Below are 24,754 nucleotides of genomic sequence, written 5' to 3'. Positions count from 1 at the left end.
TCTTGCCAAAGGGAGGAACAATCAGTGCACAGCTTTACTGTGCAATGTTGGAAAAACTAAAAGCCAATATTCAATGGAAACAACCAGGACTCCTGACGAGCAGTGTGATTTTGTTGCACGACAACACAACTCTACCACTCATGAATGGTTGCGCCATAATCATTGGGAAACTGTCACATCCTCGTTACAGCCCATACTTAGTGCCTTTAGACTTCCATTTGTTCAGCCCTCTGAAAAACACCTTTCAGGAAAGCATTTTACCACGGATGAGGAAGTTCATCAGGTGGTGCAATGGTGGTTACTGCATGTGGGCACAGACTTCTTCAGTACTGGTATTGATAAACGGATCCATCATTGGGACAAGTGCATCAATAAAACTAGAGACTTTGTGGAGAAGTAGTGCATGTTCACTTATTTCTTGGTGTGTAATTTCAACTTCGTATTATTAAACATCATCGAGAGAAAAAAATGTTACCTTACTTTTCAGAAACCCCTCGTAGTTTTAGCAACTAAATTACCAACTGACTTATTTGATTGTTCATTAGCATACCTTGGTTCAAAGTTTAATTTACAGTCTTTAGCCCAAAATTATTATACCTGTAACATTTTGTATTTTCATTTTTGTAGTTATCACCTGTACAGCAGCAGCACTCAATTTTACAGATTAATAACAGATAGGAGTGTCTTTTATTGCTGAATTCACATTAAATTGAATTTTTATATATTTATTTATTTTTTTTTTTTTTTGAGACCATTTGTATCCCACATAATTGACAATTTAAACAGTTACTCTGTATGTGTATGTATTAGAAACACCGAAATAAAGTTAATAAAAAACAAGCTTTTTACCTTTAGTTGAGTGCTTTTGTACGAACCACTTATAAACTGCACCGTCTAGGTAGATTGAAGGTACACTGGATGCTACTCTCAGATTACTGGTTGCTACTCTCAGAGTAGCAACCAGTAATCTCAGAGTAGCAACCTACTCTACTTTAGGTGTTGGAGACTACACCTAAAAAAAAAAAAACATTCAACTTCTTTAAATGGTCCAAATATTTGCAGCCTGCTTGGTCAGGACTATAAGGCTCTGAGAGGGGATAGTAAAATGAATGAAGATGAAATTTCACTGTTAAAAATGAAAATGTATATTTTCTTTTTATTTTTCATAGATGAATTGGTTGCTGTGTATGGCTGTGTATATTTTTATTTTCATTATTAATTTTTATATTTATTTTTTAAAATTTAGTTTTTATTCTTATTATTATCTTTTCTTTAGCCAGCAGCAAAAGCTAGTGCACTTCCTTGCACAATATTTCTAATACCAATGCTAGTAACTGCTGACTTGTATGTTCCTCATAGATCATCTGCCTTTCTTTATGCTGGTATGCTGTTGCAACAGAGAACAATGCAGTAAATATATATCTTTATTAAGAACAAAAAAAAAAAAAGAAATTAATGTTACTTCAGCTCTTCAATTTGTCTTTTTTCCATTTTTAGGGCCCACTGGTATCTTTATGCAACAGCATCATTATCAAGCTATTCCACAAAATACAGCTGCTACTTTGATGCCTGCTAATCTTGAAAAGGAATCTGTTTTACATTGTGATATTAATACAGAAATATCAAATACAGATCGCAATCACATTAAACAAGAAAGTCAGCATGAAGGAGGTGAAAGTAAGGTTTTTCTATTTATATATTGCTTGAGCAGTTCCAAATAGAAAAAAAAAATAGCAGTACAGCCTTTTTAAATTTTTAGACGTTATTTTTTAAATGTATACTATATTGTTAAAAGTTTACAGCAACTGTTGCAAATGTATTTCATATTTTTATGTCATGTGACTTTGTACATCAAAGTAAACAAGCCCACAAGACATGCAAGAAGATTACATTAAGAAAAGCAGACTGATGACATTACTGAATTTAGAAATGGGACACATCACTAGCTACTACTACTAAAGTTAAGGAAAGAAGCACTTAACATAGCAGTAATTTCCTAGAACAACTGTATTGTTCTGGGAAATTACCCACTGTACAGTGCTATTCCAGATCTGGTTGCCCCAAAAGGTTGATCAGGAAGAATCAACATGAGAATGTTACTATCATGAGAGTCAACATGAGAATGTTACAACCCTGCCAAAGGTTGGCAGGGTTGTTAAGGACACTACTGATACTATGCTGCTGCAACAGGATCTGGAAAGGTTGAGCAGATGGGCTAAGAGGTGGCAAATGAAGTTTAACATTGACAAATGTAAAGTACTACATATGGGAAACAGTAACCCCAGATCAACGTATCAACTCTGTGGTACTACGCTGACAGTGGTAGAGAATGAAAAGGACCTGGGGGTAATTGTGCAGGCAGATATGAAGTTCTCTGAGCAGTGCAGACGAGCTGCAAGAGTAGCTCATGGTGTCTTGTCAATGATATACAGGAATTTTTCTAGCAGGGACAGGGATGTGATTATTCCCTTGTATAAGGCATTGGTCAGGCCACACCTTGAGTACTGTATACAGGTCTGGAGGCCTCATTTCAAGAAGGATGTAGAGCTGCTGGAACGAGTACAGAGAAGGGCAACAAGATTAGTGAATGGAACAAAGGGTTGCTCTTACGAAGAAAGGCTTAAGTTTTGCAAATTACAGAGCCTGGAGACTAGGCATCGCCGAGGTGATCTGATAGAGGTGTACAAGGCTTTGAATGGCTTGAGCATGCTCAATGCCGATGGAATTCTTCCTCTTGCTCAGAATAATCACCTGAGAGGGCATAAATTCAAATTGAGGAAGGACGGATGTCGGATAGATGTGCGGAAATTCGCCTTTAGCCAGCGGGCAGTTGGTTTGTGGAATAGACTTCCATCGCTTGTTGTTGAAGTTGATAGCCTAAACAAATTTAAGGCTCAGCTGGACAGGTATTTCGAACGAATTGAGGGGTGAAATGGGAGTAGTGGTTGTTTTTTTTTTTTTTTTTTTTTTTCCTTTTTTTTGGCTGATGCTGAATAAGCTTGCTTTCTTGCATCATCATATGCCTCTACTAATGCTAATGCTAATGCTATACTGGCCATAGCAGTTTTTGATTTTTTCTCAAAACATGGCTTTCTGGGAAACAGTTCATAGGGTTCCATAACTTGGATTATCATGATTGGACTGCATCAACAAGCCCATATCACATCAAGCAGTGGCTAAAGAGGCAAAGAACATGAAATGGAGAAAGTGAAAAGCTGAAATTTAAAGTAATGAATCATATTTCACACTGTTCTGTGAACTTTGTTAATTCATTTCCAGTTACTCCTGTGTATTATTATGAGATCATTTACCGTCCCTACAGATTTCTGACTACTTTTTACATTATTCGAAAAATTTTAGTTGGATTTTTATGACATCTACAAAAATGTGTAACCACAAAACAACAACTATGAAACAAAATACATTAACTTTGAATACTGTTATCTTCCTGTGTTTCATTAAAATTGTAATTTACTTGCAGTTACTCTTTCATTAACTGTAACTGACTTTTTCTTTGTGTGCTGTTTTCCTCTTATGATGAACAATTTTTTGCAAACTGTATTTGAAACTGGTATATCAATAAAATAAGAGGTACCATTGATTAAGTTTTTCATCAGGGTTGGTTTTTTTTTGCGCCTTTTTTTTTTAAAAAACAAATTTACCCAAAGAAGATGCAATCTATCATTTTAGATGAACGCATTGTGCCCTTGTGGAGTGAATAAAAGTCATTATAGAACTTTTGATATTCATACCTGAATTGAGTATTTCATTTCTGTCCATTTATATTTGTCCAGTATACTGTTTTAAAATAGGGAGAGAGAGAAATGCTGTATATGTGAAATCTGAATTTCATATGTTGTACCATTATCTATATACAAGGGCTTGCTATTTCTAGCTGGCTGTGGAATTTAAGACCAAACAGGCTGCATCACATAGCAACTGCACAGTTGACTCATGCATACAGTGCAACTTTAGCAGTCAGTCAAGTTTATGCCATTTCAGTTTTGCTTATGTAACAATGGACATGGCATGTGAGGAACAATATGCTGCTCTCAGATTTTGTTTCCATCTTAAGAAATCATCAGCTGAGGCATATGAAATGTTAAAAGAGGCTTATGTCGAATCTACACTTTCATATAGCACAACTCTAGAATATTTAGAGATGGATGTGATTCAATTACAAAATTTGGCAGTCCTAGAGCCCCAACCACTTCTGTCACCACAGAAACCCTAAATACTGCTTCTGAAATCATGAGAGAAGATTGTCAGTAACGGTAAGACAACTGGCAAGGATGTTCAGAATATCAATAGGTAGCATGCATGGTATTCTCTTTGACTATTTGCATGACATGTTTGTGTACACTGGGTTCCAAGACTACTCACACCTGAGCAGTGGCAAGTTTGCCCAGAGGTTTTGTCATGAGCTGCAACGAATGGTTACTGAAGATGGTGAGGTGATAATGGTGAATGAGACATGCCTTCATCGTTTTGAGCCAGAGAGTAAGCAACAAGCTTTGTTTGGCAGTCTACGTCATTACCAAAACTGAAAAAAGCAAAAGTTGTGGCTTCTGCAGGAAAGATTATGGTCATGTCATTTTTTTTTTTTTTTTGACTTTCAAGGAATGGTTTACCAGCATGTTTGCTACGTCATATGACTGGGACAGGACCTTACTACAGAACTGTACTGCACACTGTGAGATCACATTCATTGCAAACAACCACAACTGCACACAGGTGGTTGGATGCTGCATCACGACAATGTGAGATCTCACATGCTCATGCTGTCATCAGGGATCGAATCCCGCCTCAGGCTTGGATAAGAGTAGTGCAAAAACCTTGGGAGGTGCATTATGGCCACAGAAGCCAATGCGCCAACAACTTAAAAAAAAAAAAAAAATGCTGCCATCAAGTACTCAGCCATCATTAATGTTAAATATGTTTCACTTCCACCCTATAGCCCTGACCTTACATCCTGTAATTATTATTATTATTATTATTATTAGCCATATGGTGCAAGGAAGCCTCAGGAATCCTTGCACCAGCCAAAAAAAATTTCTGAATTAACCTGAGAGAGAAAGGGGGGAGAGAGAGAGAGAGAGAGAGGGAGAAGTAGAAGGGAATCACCAAGAAAGAGAAGAATGACGATATTTGGCTGGGGACCCTGGGTGTGCCAAACCCATACTCATCAGATGTAAGCCCCTGTATTCCGAAAGTTAAAGAAGGAGCTGCAAGGAAAATGTTTCCAGTTGTCAGAAGTTGTAAAGACATTGGAGGCGATTCTCAAATGCACGTCAAAAAATGGCTTCCACCATATTTTTGAAAAATGGCAGAAACATTGGAATAATGCATTTTGTTGGTTTAAGTGCATCAAATGGGGACTACCTTGAAAGGAACCATCAAAATATGGATGATTAATAATGGTATGTTGTGAAAAAAAAAAAAAAAAAAGACTATTCTTTATTTGAAAAGCTCTTGTGTAATAAGCATTTTTCGGGAAAAAAAAGCTACTTCCACTCAAATAAATTTTTTTTTTAATCTAATTAATTATGTGTAAATTCTTTTACTACCATAAAGATATAATAAACTTGGGTATACCCAATATGGGTGTCCTTAAATTGCCAGAAATGAAAGTTTCTTCTATTTTTCGTTAAACTGAAAATAGGAGAAAAATATCTCACTCTATTCTTTAATTGCAGCAGTGAGTATTGACTGTGGGATCACAGTACAACCAGACTATCAGTAATGGTCTATGTCAATCAAAAAAAATTTAATATCATTTTCCCAGGCCTGGGTATGGAGAAAAAGTTTTTTTAGTGGCGAAGTTTCAGAGCTTCTATTATTGGCTCATATTTTGTCTTCTATCATAGTGGTGGCACCACAGTTCATGGCCTGTTAAAGTTGGATCAAGAAAATGTTCATACTCCTTGCATTGGAAAACCAGATATTCCTTGCACAAATCCATATGTAGCTATGGGAGTTTAATGGTGCATAAGCTGCTATGGCTATAATGCCCCATATGTAGCATGTGCTGTTCCTGACTGAAATGTTCCCCCCCCCCCATACATAGTTACTGTATCCATTAGAAATAGCCTCTACTTCTCCCCCCCTCACTGCTGTTAACAGTTAATAACCTCATGAAGCTGAGCTAATATTTGAAAAACAACCCACTGTGAAACTATTTTATCTCACACATTGTCAGCTGCTGAAACAAGTTCCCTACATCCTAGAATCACTGGAACAGCATAAACTCTAATGAGCCATCCTACCTCTGCTGTCTCTCCTGGGTTTGATGCCAAAGATGCTCATTGTCAGCTGAGCCTTCCATCTGCTGCATTTCTTTTCCACTCCATACAACTAAACTTTACTAAACTAAACTAAACTTTACCATCCTTCATATTCCTCCTATAAAAAAAGTGTTCACTCTTGTCAAATTGTAGGAGTCATGTTAAATCCAGTTATTCAAATTGTGTTGATGTCAATCATAATGTTTCTAACCCAATATTTAACTACTTCCCTAATGTCATCTCTGAGGCTAAATTGAGCACCCTCATTCTCTATCATTCAGTCAATCCCTATGCTCAACACCATGATCCTATCTGTGAACTACCACAAGGAGGAAAGAAAATATAGATCACATTAAGCTTATGGTTCCTCAAGAACTACTGAACTCCAAGCTGCAATCTTATCTACCATCAATCCCATAAACAAAAAAGTTGCTAGCTTTTTTTGGGCTGCTAGCTTTGGACAAAGCTAGCAGCCCAAACCACTTCGCGGTTTTTGTACCAATAATTGTTCATAAACTCTCCATAGGAATATAAGCAGTTCACTTTCCAGCATCTCCTGCACATCATTCTGCATTATCTGTATGGTGCATAATGGCCTTTAGCTGAGACCAGAATAGCTTTGGCTAGAGACTAGAATTTGACTGCCATTTCAACAAGAAGCAAGTTTTCTACTCTTAGCCTGTTCAAACTCTAGTTTGGACTGATTAATAACTGCTTTACAATTGTTGTGGGCTTTAGAGTAAGCAAAAAATGAACCTAGAGAATTGGATGTGAGCCAATCGCGATATGCAACAATCTTATCTTGAACTACCTTAGCACATTTATTGGGAAACCAAGATTTAGATATAGGAATGACATTTTAGTGGAGTGTGGAATAAAGGTTTTCATCCCTACAAGAATAATTTCACTGACACGATGTAAGCAACACTGACATAAAAAGATTTAACAGAGTAATCCAACCAGAAGAAAAGAAGAATAGAAATTCTTCTTTGTATGGCACATAATGGCCTTTAGCTGCCATTGTGCCATAAAATCTCCAACAACAACAACAGCATTATCTGTCACCTTGCTGACTGCCCTATATATTAAAGCTAAAAGTGCTTAGCCAGTTGCACCATAGTTTAGTCATTTTTTTGAGAATACCAGCCATGATTCTTTCTTTTCTCCCATAACCATCATTCTCTTTCTGGTAGTAATGCAATATGGCCATCTGCCACTCCTGTTGATATTTTGTCATGAGTTCTGCACCTCCCTTGAAGCAGATTACCTTCCCTCAACTCCTGAAAAAAATAACCATCAACCACTTATCTCAAACTATTTTATCAGATTACTAACAACCTTTTAAAGAAGATCCAAACAGTCAAAGTTTATAGTTCTCATCCATGTATGATGTGTGTTTATCTGAAACTTGGTTGGCCCCTTGTGAAGAATCCATTCCATCAATTTCTGCTACCAGCTACAATGCCCTTTTTATCTCATGGGATGCCAACGTAGAGTGGTGGAATTATTTATCAATAAGCTACTCTCAAGATCTCTCATGACCATCATGTAATATGAAGCCATAAAGTTACCCTTCTCATAACCAGTAATGATCTCATTGATCATTACTGTTTCTTTTCACACAGTATATATCATGATAGGATGTGGCCCTATCACAATAGGGCCACACCTATACACCCTATTGTGATACACTGAAAGGATGGAATTCATGGGATACCTGGTTCCTGGGCAATGTGATGCTGTCACCCCCCTCTCTCTCTAGTGGACAAACCCACCGTTTGGCAGGTATATAGGTACACTGCATCACTGCATTCACATGGATGGTAATTTGATGTCAGTTAGATAAATGTCACGAGTTAACTGACTTTGAAAGAGGGATAATAGTCGGTGCCCGACACATGGGTCACTCTCATAACAGGCCTAATGACTGTTATGAGTATAACAAACAAGTATGCAAAGAATTAGAGTGGGCCAGTAAATCAAAATGTCTTATAATGTGGAATTTTAACTTTTCAGATATTGACTGGAACTTGTGGGTTGATCACTCATACAGTAGCAAGACTTTTTATGGATTTATTGGATAAATTATTTTCTATAGCAGCATGTCGGAGAGATAGCAAGAGAGAGCAGTACCCTTAATGTGATTATCAACAGTAATTCTTCCTGTACTGAGAATCTGCAGGTAAAAGAACCACTGGGTTGCAGTGATCACAGTGTATTCATTTGGGATTTACTTAAAGATGTAACTACCATCAAGGGTAAAGGGAAGAGCTTTTGCTTTCATAAAGCTGACTGTAGCGGTCTCATTTTGATAGCATATACTTGGATTTCAAGAAAGCTTTTAATATTGTTGCACATAAAAGACTGCTGTATAAATTTCAGCATTGTGGCATTAAGGGAAAGTTACTGCTATGGATAAAAGGATGGTTGGGTGGGAGAAGAAAGCAAGTTGTTATTAATGGACAATGCTCATAGTGGACTAATGTTATCAGTGGAGTTCTCCAGACTTGGGTACTGGGCATATTGTTATTTTCTTTTTTTAATAGTGATATGGATGAGGGTACATCATTCTTAAATGTCTAAGGTTACAAATGATACAAAGGTTGGCAGGTTAGTTAACAACAGTAATGACACTATGCTACTTCAACATGATCTAGAAAAATTAGGCAGATGGGCTGAGAAATGACAATTGAAGTTTAACATTGACAAATGCAAGATACTGCATATGGCTAGCAGTAATCCCATATTAATGTACCAACTGTGTGGTACTACACTCAGAGTAGTGGTAAATGAAAAATACCTGGGGATAATTGTGCAGTCAGTTATGAATTTTTCTGATCATTGTGGACAAGCTGCCAGGACAGCTCATGGGGTTTTATCAATGATATACAGGAATTTGACTAGCAGAGAAATGGAAGTGATTATCCCATTGCACAAAGCATTGGTTAGATTGCATTTTGAGTACTGCATATAGATGCAAAGGAAGGCATTTTAGGAAGGATATAGAGCTGCTGAATGGGTGCAGAGAAGGGCAATGAGATTGGTTAGGGGAACAAAAGGGGGTACTTGGGTACTCTCACCAAGAAAGGCTTCAGTTCTGCAGATCGCAGTGTCTGGAGATTAGGCACCTGCAAGATGATCTGATTGAGGTGTTTAAGGATTGGAATGGATTAAGCTAAATCAGTGCTGATAGAATTCTTCCTCTTGCTCAGGCTATGCACATCAGGAGGCTTAAATTCAAATTGAGGAAGGATGGTTTCAGAATAGACATCAAGAAGTTTACCTTCAGCCAGTGGGTGGTTGATTGTTGTGACAAACTTTCATTTGTTGTTGTTGTGAAAGTGGATAGTTTGAATAAATTCAAGGAAGAACTAGACAAACTATCGGAGGGGATAGACAGGAGATTTTGGAAGTTTTTTTTATTTTTTGGTGCTGTATAAGCTTGCTTTCTTGCATCACTTGCCACTACTAATTACTAATACTACTACCAATTTTACAGAATCTGTTTTGTACAGTTAATCCATATTGCTAACATTTAGCCTGCACATGCTATATAGGAGTTATTGTAGGCCACATGTGACCTCTACAATAATAAATATTTGTTTATTTATATGGCAATAAATCCTCAATGGTCGTCCAACCTCTGCAGTCAAGTACCAAATACTTGGATTTTAGGAAAGTTTTTGATGCTGTTGCACAGGGAAGACTACTGTACAAATTGGACCAGAATGGCATTAAGGGCAAGTTGCTACAATGGATAAAAGGATGGTTGAGTGGGAGAAGACAGAGAGTGGTAATCAGTGGACACTGCTTTTTGTGGACTAATATTAGTAATATCGGTGTTGGGCCCATTGTTGTTTTCTGTATTTATCAATGATATTGATGAAGGTATATCAGGGTTAATGTCTAAGTTTGTAGACGATACAAAGGTTGGCAGGGTTGTTAATGACAGTAATGATAGTACACTACTGCAACACAACAGAATCTGGAAAAGTTGAGCAGATGGGCTGAGAGGTGGCAACCGAAGTTTAATATTGACAAATGTAAAGTACTGCACATGGGTAGCAGTAACCCCAGAGTAATATGCCAATTAGGTGGTACTACATTCAGGGTAGTGGAGAATGAAAAGGATATGTGGGTAACTGTGCAGTCAGATATGAAGTTTTCTGAGCAGTGCAGACAGGCTGCAAGAGTAGCTCATGGTGTTTTGTCAATGATATTCAAGAATTTTTCTAGCAGGGTTAAGAAGGTGATTATCCCCTTGTATAAGGCAATGGTCTGGCCACACCTTGAGTACTGCATACAGGTCTGGGGGCCTCATTTTCGGAAGGATGTAGAACTGCTGGAATGAGTACAGAGAAGGGCAATGAGATTGATGAGTGGAAAGGTTTGATGTTACCAAGAAAGGCTTAAGTTCTGCAAATTGCAGCTTCTGGACTAGGTACCTGCTAAGTGATCTAATTGAGGTGTATAAGGCCGTGAATGGTTTAAGCAAGCTCAGTGCTGATGGGATCCTTGCTCTTGCTCAGATTACTTACTTGAGGGGACATTAATTTAAATTGAGGAAAGACAATTGTAGAATAGATGTGCGGAAATTTGCTTTTATTAGCAAGAGGGCGGTTGATAGTTGGAAAAAACTTTCATCTGTTGTAGTGGAGGGAAACAACTTAAATAAGTTCAAGACAGAACTAGACAAACATTTGGAGCAAATGAATATGTGAAATGGGAAGATATATAAGCTTGCTTTCTTGCATCATATGCCTTTACTAATTCTAATGAATCCTCACACATGTGCGTTTGCTGGCCAGCACACACACACACACACACACACACACATAAAGCATATTTAAACATATCTACATTGTTTACACCATGCAAACTCTTAACTACTCAAGATGTCACTTTCTCACCTTGCACTGAGTATCCAATGCTACTACTTTTGTGTACCTGCATGCTCCTAAGTGGAATCATTATCTGTCCTCTGGGTACAAATATTTTTCTTTATATGCATATTGCAACTGTTTATTTGGATCTCTCATTTGAATGGTCTCTGTTATATATATATACACAGTACTTTATTTTCTCTTTTAGACATTTTCCCAAACAACTTGTCTGTTAGCTTCTTTCTTCCCAATGTTTTACCTGCTTTAAGTTGGTTTCATTTGAGGGGCCTTTTTTTAATAATTTATGGTAAACAATCCTCAACTTGAAATCTTCCATTGTTTAATGCATCTCCTTTCACTAATTAGTAGGAATCACCACAATAATATAACTTTCTAACATTTCATCAGTGGAAATACTTGCTGACATCTTTAGAGAGAGTGAAGATGCCTGTGTATATATTTTTGCCAGTGAACTGTTAGGGACAGTTAGGTTATTGTGGTGCTAATATTAGACTGCATTTAATATAAGTTTTAATTCGCATTAAATACATTTTATATTTTCATTTGATACTATAATTAGTGCTTTATATTGTACCATTAAGGAATTTTTTTATTTTTTTTTATTCCATTTTATTTTTGTAAATTCTAAATGTTTATTTATTGTGTGCTTTTTAAAACTTATGCTGGAGTAATATTAACAAATTATGTTGTCTTCTGTAATTATTCTTTCTTGATAAAGGAGGTGGTGGTGCTGGTACCCGTACTGGAGTTTCCAATGACCATCAAAATAGCCGTAGCAAAACCTGGTTGTGGGGTGCAACAGGAGAGCAAGAATGGACCCCAGCACTTACAACAGGTAAATTTTGTTGTGAATAATTGCTGATATTTTTCATTAATCCTATATGATTTTTAAAAACTGAACTCTCTTTTGTTTATTAATTTCATAAAACAAAGAATAATATTCAAATTCAGATGCGTTAATAGTTAACATTCATATAAAAATTTTTTTTAAAATTTAACAATGTCTGTCCATCAAAGAAAATAAAAAAAAAAACACACAAAATCAAAAACATCAACAATGCAATGAAGTCTTTTTTTATACTTCTGTTTGCATTGATTATAGCATAAAATAATATGGATTTTCTCTTTATTTGTTTTTTTTGGCATTTATGTTATTTGATATATGTGGTTTCTGATCTTCAGTTTCAAATTAATGTCAGCATAATTGCATTTGTTCTGATGAGGTATCATTATTTTATGAGAATGAATTAAACGAAATGGTATACTAATCTACGATATGAGAGATTAAGATGTTTTATTGAAAATGTTGCAATTAAGTTGAATACACGTCTATAGGAACACTTAAACTTTGCGACATTTCAAGAAGTCACTGTTTCTTATCATCAGGCCTACATTATTATTTTCTTTTTAAAGAGCTTCTCAAAAAAGAGTGCATGTTAATTCTTTAAAAATGAAATATTAACCATTATTATATTAAAAAATATTTGTAATAACTACAACAGAAAAAATTAGTAACTATAATATAGTCCTATCTCTACATAATTATATTAAAAGATATATATAGAAAGATGGGGTAACACAGACTGCACAAGAAGTATTAATATATTTTATCAGAATAACAAAAAACAAAAAAAATGAATACTTAATAGAATTTTTACATTGGATGTAAATATGAGTTCTAACATAAAATTATATTATATAAATATTATATCAAACATAAAATTATATATTATTGCTAACTTCAGCATATAATGAATAAAAATAATTTAATTTAACTTTTTTGTTTGTGATATGCATAATAAAAATTTGTTTAATAATAACATTTCCTTTATAATGATGCAGTAAAAAAAATACTGGAAGCATGTATACCCACCACTGACAAAAAGTGTATCCCACCTTTGCAAACATAGGTAATATCCTTATATGTATGTCACACGGTTTTCATATCATTTGGTATAAAATGTCAAGGCATCCAACTTTCAGTATTAAAAAATACCAGTCCTCCGACAGACAGCCTGATAACTTTTAAAAAAGGATAGATAATTGATTACTGCTGAGTGGGGAAATCCACAGTAGTAAGCACATCCCTTGACAGTGATGTGCAATGCTGTTTAACAATAGAAATCTAATAGTCTTTACAATACTCTTCCAAGATCTGATAAATTTAAAAAAGTTATAGAAAAAAGCAGAAGAATTCTGCATTGGGTGATCAGAATGAATCACTATAGAGCAGAGGTGCTCACGGCAAGCATGTGCAGCTGTTGTTAGTGGCCCATTCCCAGTGTGAAAAATATAATGTAAAAAAATTATACAACCTGTTTGCAAAATTGAAAATGAAGCTAAATACATACAGCAGAGCTTTCCAGAGTGTTTTCATGTTGCTTCATGTCCCAAATAGTGTCTCCAAATTTCATTTGCTCCATGTTTTCATTTCTTTATTTCCTTTCACTGCAAATTTTGACATAACTGATTGATTAAAATGGCATTTACTATAAACTTTTAAAGATAAAGAACAAAAGGGATTAGGCACCAAATACTTATAAAATTCTGGGTGGGGTTGTTGCATTATTTTTGGATGGCTAACATGCTGTGCATATGCATAATAGTCAGCATCAGAAAAGTTTGGAAAGCAGTGACACGTGGTTTGGATTCCAATTTTATTACTAGAAATTGAATAAGGTTCCAGTTTCAGGGCAACTGGACTTTATTTAACACCTCGTGTTTTACTACCTTATAGTTTTAATTTAATGCAGGTAAGGGTGCCAGTGATCTTCTCACAACATCAGTTCTTTGAAGGTGTACATTTATTTGTTAACCTATATTAAATTTATTTTATACACGTAAAATTTTATATTCTTTGTTACAGGTACTTACCATAAAATTCCTTTACATAGCTAGCAAAAACATTTTTCTGGTACTAGATGAGTGGAAGATATTGCCTCCATTAGCTTCTGGACTTGCTCCCAGGTGGCCTGCAGTTGATTTTAAACATAATGTCTGGCTTGCTCCCAGGTGGCCTGCAGTTGATTTTAAACATAATATCTGGCTTGCTCCCAGGTGGCCTGCAGTTGATTTTAAACACAATATCTGGCTTGCTCCAGGAAAAGGCTGACCACCCCTGACAAAAGAGCATTGCCACACTGGTTGAAAAGTTTGATGCAATTCAAGTGGAAGCATGACCACCACAAGCTATTCAAGTTGAACTCCATATCTTGAGTTGTCATAATTGGGCTCCTGTGTACAATCTTGAATGACAGCAAGCGACAAAATAAGACTGTGGTATTGCAGAGTGCATGTGGGAGGAAGGAATTATGAAAGCTGTTATGTTAAGTGATGAGTTATGCATTATGTCATTCTAGTCAGATTGACACATTAGCATCAGTTATTCAATTGAAAGAGGGCAAACTATAGGGTTTGCATGCAAAAGAACTGAATGCTTTGAACTTTTCTGAATGTAAAAGAACTGCATGAGGTCAGTTGCAAAATAATTGCAAGAAGTTGGCTATTAACACTCAAAGTATCTCTTTTTATAAAATAAAATAATAATATTATTATATTTTATACATTAAATTAAATTATATATTATATAGGGTTATTACAAAGTAGCTTAACAAATTTAAGTATTTGTAAGCACCATAATTTTAGAAACTGAGGGAAGACAAAAATATCAAATTAAAGAGGAACGTTTGAAGCTTTGATGAGGTACAGCTACAGATTTTCAATATGGGCACCACCACCAGTTATTTGTCAAATATCCCATTGCAAATCAAGCTCCTCCCACAGGAATTACTTTTGTTATGGAAGAGCGATTCTAGCCTTCAGCACACCACATTCCTTGGTAATGGTGGTTGATAAATGTCATCTTTCATGAAACCTCAATGATAGAAATCAAGTCTGGTGATCATGGAAGTCAATGAATGAGACCCCAGATGACCAATCCTTCTTGGCAATGATAATGATGTGGAGTGCCATCTTGTTCGAAGAATAATTGTTTTAGTGGATCATAGTTCTGGGTCGTCAATTCTCCTAATGGAAAATTGTTCTGATTCATCAGTGATAATTAAACTTTTTCTGAACTCAAATCACAGAATACATTGTCTTTTGGGCTGTCATAAAGATGTTCAAGTAAGGATTCACTTGGTTTTACTGTACCTTGCCTGAATTTCCACACAGAAATTGGTATGCTTTACTTTGTGTTCATTTGTGATTGCTTGCACTACGTGATAGTAGTAAGGCTTCAGCTGTAAAGATATTGCATGGTTTGTTTTGGCAGACCCAGTTTCTGACTTACACATGTTATTCATTTTCTTGGGCTTCTGAAGAATGTATGTCTCACTTGCTCCATTGTTCCACTGCATAAGTCACACAATGTCTCATAGTTACAAAATTTCTGTGCCGCCAATACACGAAACTTCTGCTGGGAGTATTTTTCATGAAACAAGTAAAAAATTATCTCTGAATGTTTTTTCTAACTTTGTTTTCTTAAGCCAAATGACACATGTTGCATTTTTGGTACCAGTGAAATATCCACCATTTTGTTCATGCTATTGTAGTGCCTCTGATGGAGGCAGACAACTACTAATTGTTTCAAAAAACTTGACTATTGTGGCTAACTATTCATATCACTATATACCTATTCATTTTATATGCAACTCTGCTATCAACATACAAAGTTGTTAAGCTACTTTTTAATAATCCTATATAACAAAATCAAAATTAGAAACCTTAGGTGTAAGTTTAAACTTGAGAATTAGATTTTCAATACATGAAAACTAAATCTTTTATTTATTTATACAGTATCTGCCATATTAATTTGATTCATTTGAAAACTGAATATTTCAGCAACCATAGGAATTAGAAAGGGATAATAACTTCACTGTCTTCATTGTGTAGCTCTTAGGAAAACTAGTGTGGCATAAGCCTTGGGAATACAAAAATGAGAATAGCATCAAAAATGAGAATAGCATAGATTAGCTAACCCTGAGTATAATGAACCTTTACAGACTTAGTGGGATAGAAATCAGAATGCCTTATTATTGGGGACTTTAATTTTCCAGAGACAGACTGGAACTTATGGGTTGGTTATTCACTCTGAGTACAAGACATTTCTGGATTTGCTGTATAACTACTTTCTGTCAATACATGATAGAAAGTAGTTATATGGCAAATCCAGTTGCAGTTTCTTTCTTTCTTTCAATACATTACAAATGCCACAAGAGAAGGCAATTATAAAACAGGCCTTGAGAGTTGGGAAACATAACATAAAATTTTATTGCAATAACCAACATTACAGTGTCAAATAAACTTTAATGCAATAAATACTAAATCAGAATAAATAGTAAAACACAAATTTAATAAAAACTGATAAAATCAGTAAAAGCATTAAAATACATAAAAAAGAAAAGCTACTGTATTTTATTTACAGTAGAAGCCATCTTATATGGTGTGGTTGGAACCAGAAAGTGGGGAGTGTTAAAAAGCTTTATTTTATTTTTATCGTTATTATTTATTTTTATTATATTATTTCATTTCAAATTATCTTTTCACTTAACGTGTATTATATATATACCTGTACATTCATTTACATAAAATCAATAATTTTCATCTGTTTAGATGATGAAATGTGATGCTTTGCAGCATTGACCCTCCAATTTTTTTTTTTTTTTTTTTTTTTTTTTCATAATCATCACATTGTTGACTGTTGAATTGGGCTGTTGTTCAATACAACATAAAGGTGCATCTATGACATTTTTGTCTGCTACATATGTAATTTTTTATTTGATATACACTCTTCTTTATACTGTATTTAGATCCATCTGTATGATTTCATTGGTCTATGATCTCTGCATCATCTATAACTTCATTTTCCAACAAATCATCACTGTGAATCCATTGTTATGTGTTCTCTTTCTGTAAATCTTCAGAACCTTTTAGTTTGCCCTAAATCTTTTAATAAACTGTGTTCTTCATTATCTTCTTCTTGTAGTTCACAACTTTCATTAGCGTCATCAACCTCACACCAAAGTTATATCCAAGGTTTATTGAATGTTGAATTTGGAATTCCATAACAGTATAGCTCTATATTATAAACAATTCTATTCTCAGACTCATACAGTAAGTCATAGACATATGTAAGAGATACGTTTTAGGATGTCTTATGTAAATCGAGTTTTACATAACTCAGGAATGACTAATAAAATATTGTTACTATATCCCTGATATGTCAAAAACCACATAATATTCTCAGAAGAATGAAGAAAAATAGTTATATATTTTTAATTAGTTCAATTAAAAACTTTATCTGGGGACAGCAGTGAAGTAGCCAGAGTGGCAGGCATATAAGAAAAGAAAACATAAAAGCAAGAAAAAACACATGTTATTGTACTGTAAAAACTGATATGTATTTCGTAGCCTTGGTTATTATAGTTGACTTCATTGGTGCCGATCCCTTCACCGTTTCTCCAATTCTGTCTTTGGCCTTTATTATTGTGTTCGCTGTTGACACTGACAAATCTGAATTCCTCGCAATACTTGTTAATGTTTTACCATTTTCGCACATCCTTATTATTTTAATTTTCTGATCCAAATTGATCACTTTCCTTTTCTTGGTAGATTTACTAGTATCGCTGTCACTTATTCTCTTAGTCAGCACCATGATAATGGTCAAAATGAAATTTTCTGTAAAGAACTTTACAGGATTAAGGTGGAAACACACTATTATCACCTCATGCAAGCTCACATTTTACTAATAAAGCACATTTCTGGAGGTCACTACCATAAAACAATAAAAACAATTTGTAGTTTCCAGTTTATTAGGCTTTTCTGTTAATGCAGTCTATTATAAATGGATAGTAAACTCAATCTATTTTGCATTTGTGATAATACCAATAGCTGGAATTCTGTGGGTTTTTACATTATTATGATAAAATGTGTCCCCCCCCCCCTTCACTAAAATCTTCAGTCATATAAAAAAAAATTTTCAGAATCTTCTCTTCATTCCTGTTTTTTGAGCTTATTACTGTGTATCTCATTTGTGCGTGCTATGTTTGTCATTATTGATTGCTTATATATATAAATATATATATATTTTTTTTTTTTTTTTTTTTACTGTTTTAAATTTTACAGTCCTAAAACATAAAAAATTTGAGTGAAAAAAAAATTATGCAAGTCTGAAGTTATGTAACCCGGGCTTCCTTAAGTCGGGGGCTTGCTGTATTTATATTTTCTATTTTTTCCAAATTTAAACTCAGAAACTTTTGCCTATGTCGTCTCTTTAAATATTCAGTGGTGAAAACATGCCTTTTTGTCTCCTTCTTTAAGTTCCTCACAACTGGGACGTGAAGGAGTATTGTCCAGAAAGATAATTGCCTTTTCAGATAATTTTTTTTATTAAACAAAGACTAATCTAAGCAAGTAAAAACTGATTTACAAACAAACACAATTCTAAGCTTCATAACATTAATGCGATAGTCTTTATGCTCACAGTGGAACAAACTTTGCCTTCACAAGTTGCAATAGTATCGCAGTACCTTCAAATAAATGACATCTCTAAAAGGTTAATCTCCTATTTCAAATAACTATGAAAGCAAGGAAATGAATTACAAACAAACAAATATAATTCCACGCTTTGTGGCATGGATGCAGTTGTCTTTATTCTTGCAGCAGAAAAAACATATTTGCCTTCACAATGGTGTTTCACTACTTTCTATGAGGCACCAGAGTGATTCACCAGAGCAATCCAGAGTGACTAGGAAAACTGGAAAAATAATTTCAAAAACCATACTAATTAAAAATTTGTCTGTGTTTAGTACATACAGATTTTTATCTTCAGTCAACAGTTAACCGGGCTTGTTATTTTAAAGAGGAACCTTGCAGGTCCATTGCTAACACTGCAAGATTAAACAGGGAATCAGTTAATCCAGTGAGTTGGTTAAGCAGAGGTCGGTTAACAGTGCTTCTGTTGTACTGTATTTTAAAGTTTTTACTTTTATTTTATTTTAATGCTTTTATTGATTTTATCAGTTTTATTAAATGTTGTACTTATTTATTCCACTCTAGCATTTGTTTTTAAAGTTTATTTTATTTTAACTCTGGTCCAGTAGTGGCAAGAAAATTTTCTATGCTAAGAAAGGAGATATTCTCACTCCAGTTATCAGTAAGATTTCATCAAATGTTAAAATCATTCAACTAAAATAATTGCTGGTAAGCAGTTACTTTATTGAACATTCACAGGGTATTAATGTTGGATTTATTCAAAGAAATATCTGTCAACAGAAAATGCAAGGGCACGTAAAAAAAATACAGGAGCCAGTAAAAAAACACTGCCACTAGTCGCTTCACTATGAAGAATAGTGCCTTTGCTGTCCAAACTTAATTTTAACTTTATGCCTTCATAATGAAGGTACAGAGTTATGAAGGGCCAGATGCAGTTCACCTCTCATGCTCACCTAGAGGCAACCCTGAAACCTTGTATGTTTTATTACTATTTCAAGAAATGCATGAATTTCTTATGGTACGGAAATATATCTTTTGATGCAGCTTAGTTATGCTCTTCCATCATAAGGATATTTTTGTCTGTTAGTTGTCTTCTCATTTTAAACAATATAGCCATTATATTTCTAAATGAATTTGCCTTATCTGTTTCAGCAAGATAATGCTTGTTTCCATTGTGATAAAAATAGTTCTTGGAAAATTGAGTTTCAGCTCTAATAGCTGACTCAGATCCTAGTCTCAGCTTCATGTAGGATATTTTGGGGCATGAGCTTAAAGTTTGACTACAACTACAAAACTTTTGCAAGTAATGTGCTTAGAATGGCAACAATTTATTCCTAATGAGGCATAGATACTACATACAATACTTCTGGATGTTTGTATCATCACTGGCAAGGGTACCCAACTCTATAACAAGTAATGTTTCAGTTACTACATATGTAAAGTATGCATTATATAATAAATTGATAGGCATATATTTTTTTGACAGTTAATTAAAAATTCTCAATATCAGAATAGCTGCATTGGCCATCAGAATGACTGTGTATGTACAATAATTCTTAAATATAAATACATTAAAAATTACATCAAAAAATTAATTATTTCAAATGTGATGTACATTTGGAACCTATGTCTAGAAAAGGTGAGGATTATAAACTATTATTTCATTTATCAGTTTCAATGTATGTCCCTCAGAGTACACATTAGTTACAGTGTAAATGAGGACATTATTTTTAAGATGAATTGTTAAGTAGCAAATTTCTATGGATAATAAACACTGATGAAGATTAAAATATAGATATTGTTCTTAACAATATTATTTAATTTATACTTCAATAATATAATTAAACCTTGTTAAAAAATAATGTGAATATTATATAATCAGAGAATGGCTTGACAAAGGTCAGATAATTATATAAAACTTCACAAAAAGTCTATATCATTAAATAAAATACAACCTTTGCTTGAAAATTGAATGGATTTATAAAATTAATGATTAATTAGACAAGATAAAACCAGGAATATCAAATTATAAAGGTACACCAGCAACATTTGCCACACTCTCTAGATTGTAGTAGCAATCTTAGTGAAAGATTTTGCAATGTAAGTGATATATATTGTATACTTTTAAAATACCTCACACCAGAGATTCTCAAGCAGTGGGTCATGTTTAGGGGAATGTTTGCAAATTTTTTTTTTTTTTTATATTTTGCCTGAGGTTTTAAATTTGATTTTTTTTTTTTTTTGTTTATTTCCAGTGAAACTGCTTTCATTTATAAACTTGTGAGGTTCTGTTATTGTTTTATGTGATATGCAGATTAAAATTTAATTATTATAAGGAAGTATTGCTCAGCTGTAACCAAGTCCGGCACTAGGGGTGCAACAGTGAGGTATTTGCTGCAGGTGCTGCCTAAAATAGGTGCTGCTAGATGTGCTACTGCATATATATGTGTGTTAAGATACAATATGAATTAGGCACCATGGCAAGGTTTTGCCTCAAGTGCCACAAATTCTAGCACCATTTCTGGCCATAACCCAAATGAAGTCATTATGAAATGGAGTAATAAAATGAAATGGAGTAATAAAAATAATAAAGTGAATCTTGTGACCCTTCAGGTCACAAGATTCGTTTTATTATTTTTGGAGATTACACAAATTCATTTATCATTTTAGGGCTTTGTGGTAAAGTTTGAAAACAACTTCCTTACACCTCAAGATATGTTTAATCAACATTTACCATATATAATTACTATTTGTGTAACAAATCATGCTAGAATTGTTGCCACTATCTTGCAGCCACAGCATATGTTGCACCTGAAATATCTTTATAATTTAGTATTCTTCGTTTATATATCATGTCATTTCTTTAATGAAATGTTTGTGTGGAATTTTATATATATATATATATATATATACTGTGCTGCCACTTTATTAGATACACCCCTGCTGTGCAGACAAATGGTTTGTCCCACAACGTTACAAGTCACATAACCACAGTTGTGGATATAAATGCAGGAATATCAAATTATAAAGGTACGCCAGCAACATTTGCCACACTCTCTAGATTGTAGTAGCAATCTTAGTGAGAGATTTTGCAATGTAAGTGATATATATAGTATACTTTTAAAATACCTCACACCAGAGATTCTCAAGCAGTGGGTCATGTTTAGGGGAAGGTATGCAATTTTTTTTTTTTTTTATATATTTAAAAAAATATAAGCAGAACAACCTTTCTAGTTTCAGTTAAGCATACAAACCATAGCAAGAATGGGGAAAAGGAGTGATCTAACGGACTTCGAATGTGGCATGGTAATAGGTGCATGATGTGCTAGACAAAACATCTCTGAAACGGCAGTTCTCCTGAACCTTTCATGCACCACAGTTTCAAGGGTGTATCGAGAATGGTGCAATGAACAGAAAACATTCTCTCAATGGCACTCCTGTGGAAGAAAATCGCTTGTTGATGAGAGAGGTCAGAGGAGGATGGCTAGAATTGTGCAAGCAAACATACGGGCCACAATGTCGTACATCACGTCAGAATACAACCCTGGAGTGCAGAACAAAATATCGCAATGGACCACTAGTCGCACTTTGTCGTGAATGGGCTACAACAGCCGACAGCCACATCGCGTACCTTTGTTTTACCTCCATTGAATCTCAAGGAACTGCGTGACACACTCATGTCTGCATGGTACTCCATTCCTGCACAACGTTTTCAACATCTTGTTCAATCCATGCCTAGATGAATTCAGGCTGTTTTGGAGGCTAAAAGAGGCTCAACATGCTACTGGGTAGGTGTACCTAATAAAGTGGTAGCACAGTGTATATGACCACTACAGTATTTTATTCAAATAATCAGTTATGTAAATGATATTAAAAATCATGAAATTTCTACCTTAATTTATATAGACAAATCAGCTGATAATATCCAACTTTGAATTTAATTTCCAAAAATGTATATTTATATAATGCAACAAGCAGTAGCTATAAACATAGCTACTGCTTGTTGCATTATAAATATATATGCTTTCTTACAACTACTAATGTCAAATTTCAGTAAACGTTGTTGCAACTTTTACCAAAATTTAGTGTCAGTAGAAGCAAGAAAGCAATACATTAAAATATCTGCCTTAATTAAAACATAAAAAAAAACTAGCTATATATCTTTCATATCCTGTTATTATTTATTTCATTATCTGTATAATCTTGCCATAACTTTGCCTAAGCTTTCTAGTTGTTAAAATTAAATTAAGTTAAATTAAATTAAATTAAGGCAATTTCTTACATCTAGTCTATAGTTGCTATTCTGTAATGTGTTTTAGTTTGTGTTACCTGAGAAAGAGAAAAGATCTCCCTCTGTTCCCAGTATTCATTTTACTAAACCCTTTTAAAACCTTAACTTTCTCAGTAAAATCCTTGCAGAAATGCTCAGCTTCATTGTCATTAGCATTAGTAGAGGAATATGATGCAAGAAAGCAAACTTATATTGCATCAGCCAAAAAAAAAAAAAAAAAAAAAACCTTTCCATTTCAACCATCCATTCATTCAAAATGTTTCTCTAGTTCTGCCTTGAACTTATTTAAGTTGTTGACTATCACTTCAACAGATGGAAGTTTGCTCCAACTATCAACCCCCCACTGGCTAAAGGCAAATTTCTGCACATTTATTTTACAATTATCTTTCCTCAATTTGAATTTATGTTCCCTCAGGTGAGTAATCTGAGCAAGAATAATCCCATCAGCATTGAACTTGCTCAAACAATTCAAGGCTTTACACATTTCAATTAGTCTTCAGATGCTGCAATTTGCAAAACTTAATCCTTTCTTTCTTTTTTTTATTTTTTTATTATGAAAAACCTCAAACACGAAAGGTATCAAAACCTATAGTACTTAGTACCGTGTATGGGTTGAAGGAGAAGTATGGGGGGAGGGAGATGCCGGAAACTTTGCTCTTGGTAGCAGCAACCCTTTGTTCCACTCACCAATCTCATTGCCCTTCTCTGTACTTGTTCCAGCAGGTCTACATCCTTCCTAAAATGAGGCCTCCAGACCTGTATGCAGTACTCAAGGTGTGGCCTGACCATTACCTTATACAAGGTCACAATCACCTTCTTATCCCTGCTAGCAAAATTTCTGTATATCATTGACAAGACACCATGAGCTACTCTTGCAACCTGTCTGCACTGCTCAGAAAACTTTATATCTGACTGCACAGTTGTCCCCAGTTCATTTTCATTCTGCACTACCCTGAGTGTAGTACCACCCAGTTGATACATTACTCTTGAATTACTGCTACCATATGGGTAGCAGTAACCCAAGAGTACTTTACATTTGTCAATGTTAAACTTCAGTTGTCACCTCTCAATCCCCCTGCTCAACTTTTCTAGACCCTACAGTGGTGTACTATCATTACTGCCATTTACAACCCTGCCAATCTTTGTATCGTCTACAAAATTAGGCATTAACCTGATATACCTTCATCATATCATTGATAAATACAGAAAACAACAATGGGCCACCCAATAGGACTCTACAAGGAGCAGGGTCCATTGATAACCACTCTATCTTCTCCCACTCAACCACCCTTTTATCCATTGTAGTAACTTGCCCTTAATGCCATACTGCTCCAGTTTGTACAGTAGTCTTCCATGTGCAACAGTATTAAAAGCTTGCCTAAAATCCAAATATATGACATCAAAATTATTTTTTTCATCCAGTTCCTTGTGACCACACCATAGTATTCAATCAAATTTGTCAGAGAAGAATTTCCCTTAACAAACCCATGCTGTGTCTGAACTATAACTGCAGTCTTGTCTAGATGATCCTGGATTGCATCTTCAACAAGTGACTCCATTATTTTCCCTGGAAAAGAAGTTAAACTCAAAGTTCTGTAATTACTTGTCGCCCTTTGTGAATTGCAGATATATTTGCATATCTCCAGTCAATTGGGACCTTCCCTGAGTCCAAGGAAGCTTTCATAATTATGGCTAAGGGTTTGTTTACTTAGTTTGCTACCTCTTTTAATATAACTGGATAGATCACATCCACCCCAGTGCCTTTCTTATGTTCAATTTCA

General features: G+C 34.7%; 1 protein-coding gene across 1 annotated transcript in view; it reads left to right on the top strand.

Moving 5' to 3' along the window:
* Iml1 (GATOR complex protein Iml1) overlaps positions 1-24,754 on the top strand; it is a gene marked incomplete at its 5' end in the record, with an annotated part of 444,528 nt that overhangs the window by 244,947 nt on the left and 174,827 nt on the right. Inside the window, 2 exons of the mRNA XM_090374757.1 lie at positions 1,498-1,677; positions 11,907-12,023. Coding sequence (XP_090230883.1) covers positions 1,498-1,677; positions 11,907-12,023 — 297 coding nt within the window. The remainder of the gene's footprint in view (positions 1-1,497; positions 1,678-11,906; positions 12,024-24,754) is intronic.

This window comes from Mastigoproctus giganteus, chromosome 5 (assembly GCF_048544385.1).
Source record: "Mastigoproctus giganteus isolate SK-2022 chromosome 5, ASM4854438v1, whole genome shotgun sequence".
In the NCBI taxonomy this organism is placed as follows: domain Eukaryota; kingdom Metazoa; phylum Arthropoda; class Arachnida; order Uropygi; family Thelyphonidae; genus Mastigoproctus; species Mastigoproctus giganteus.
This window is presented reverse-complemented; position numbering and strand designations above follow the sequence as displayed.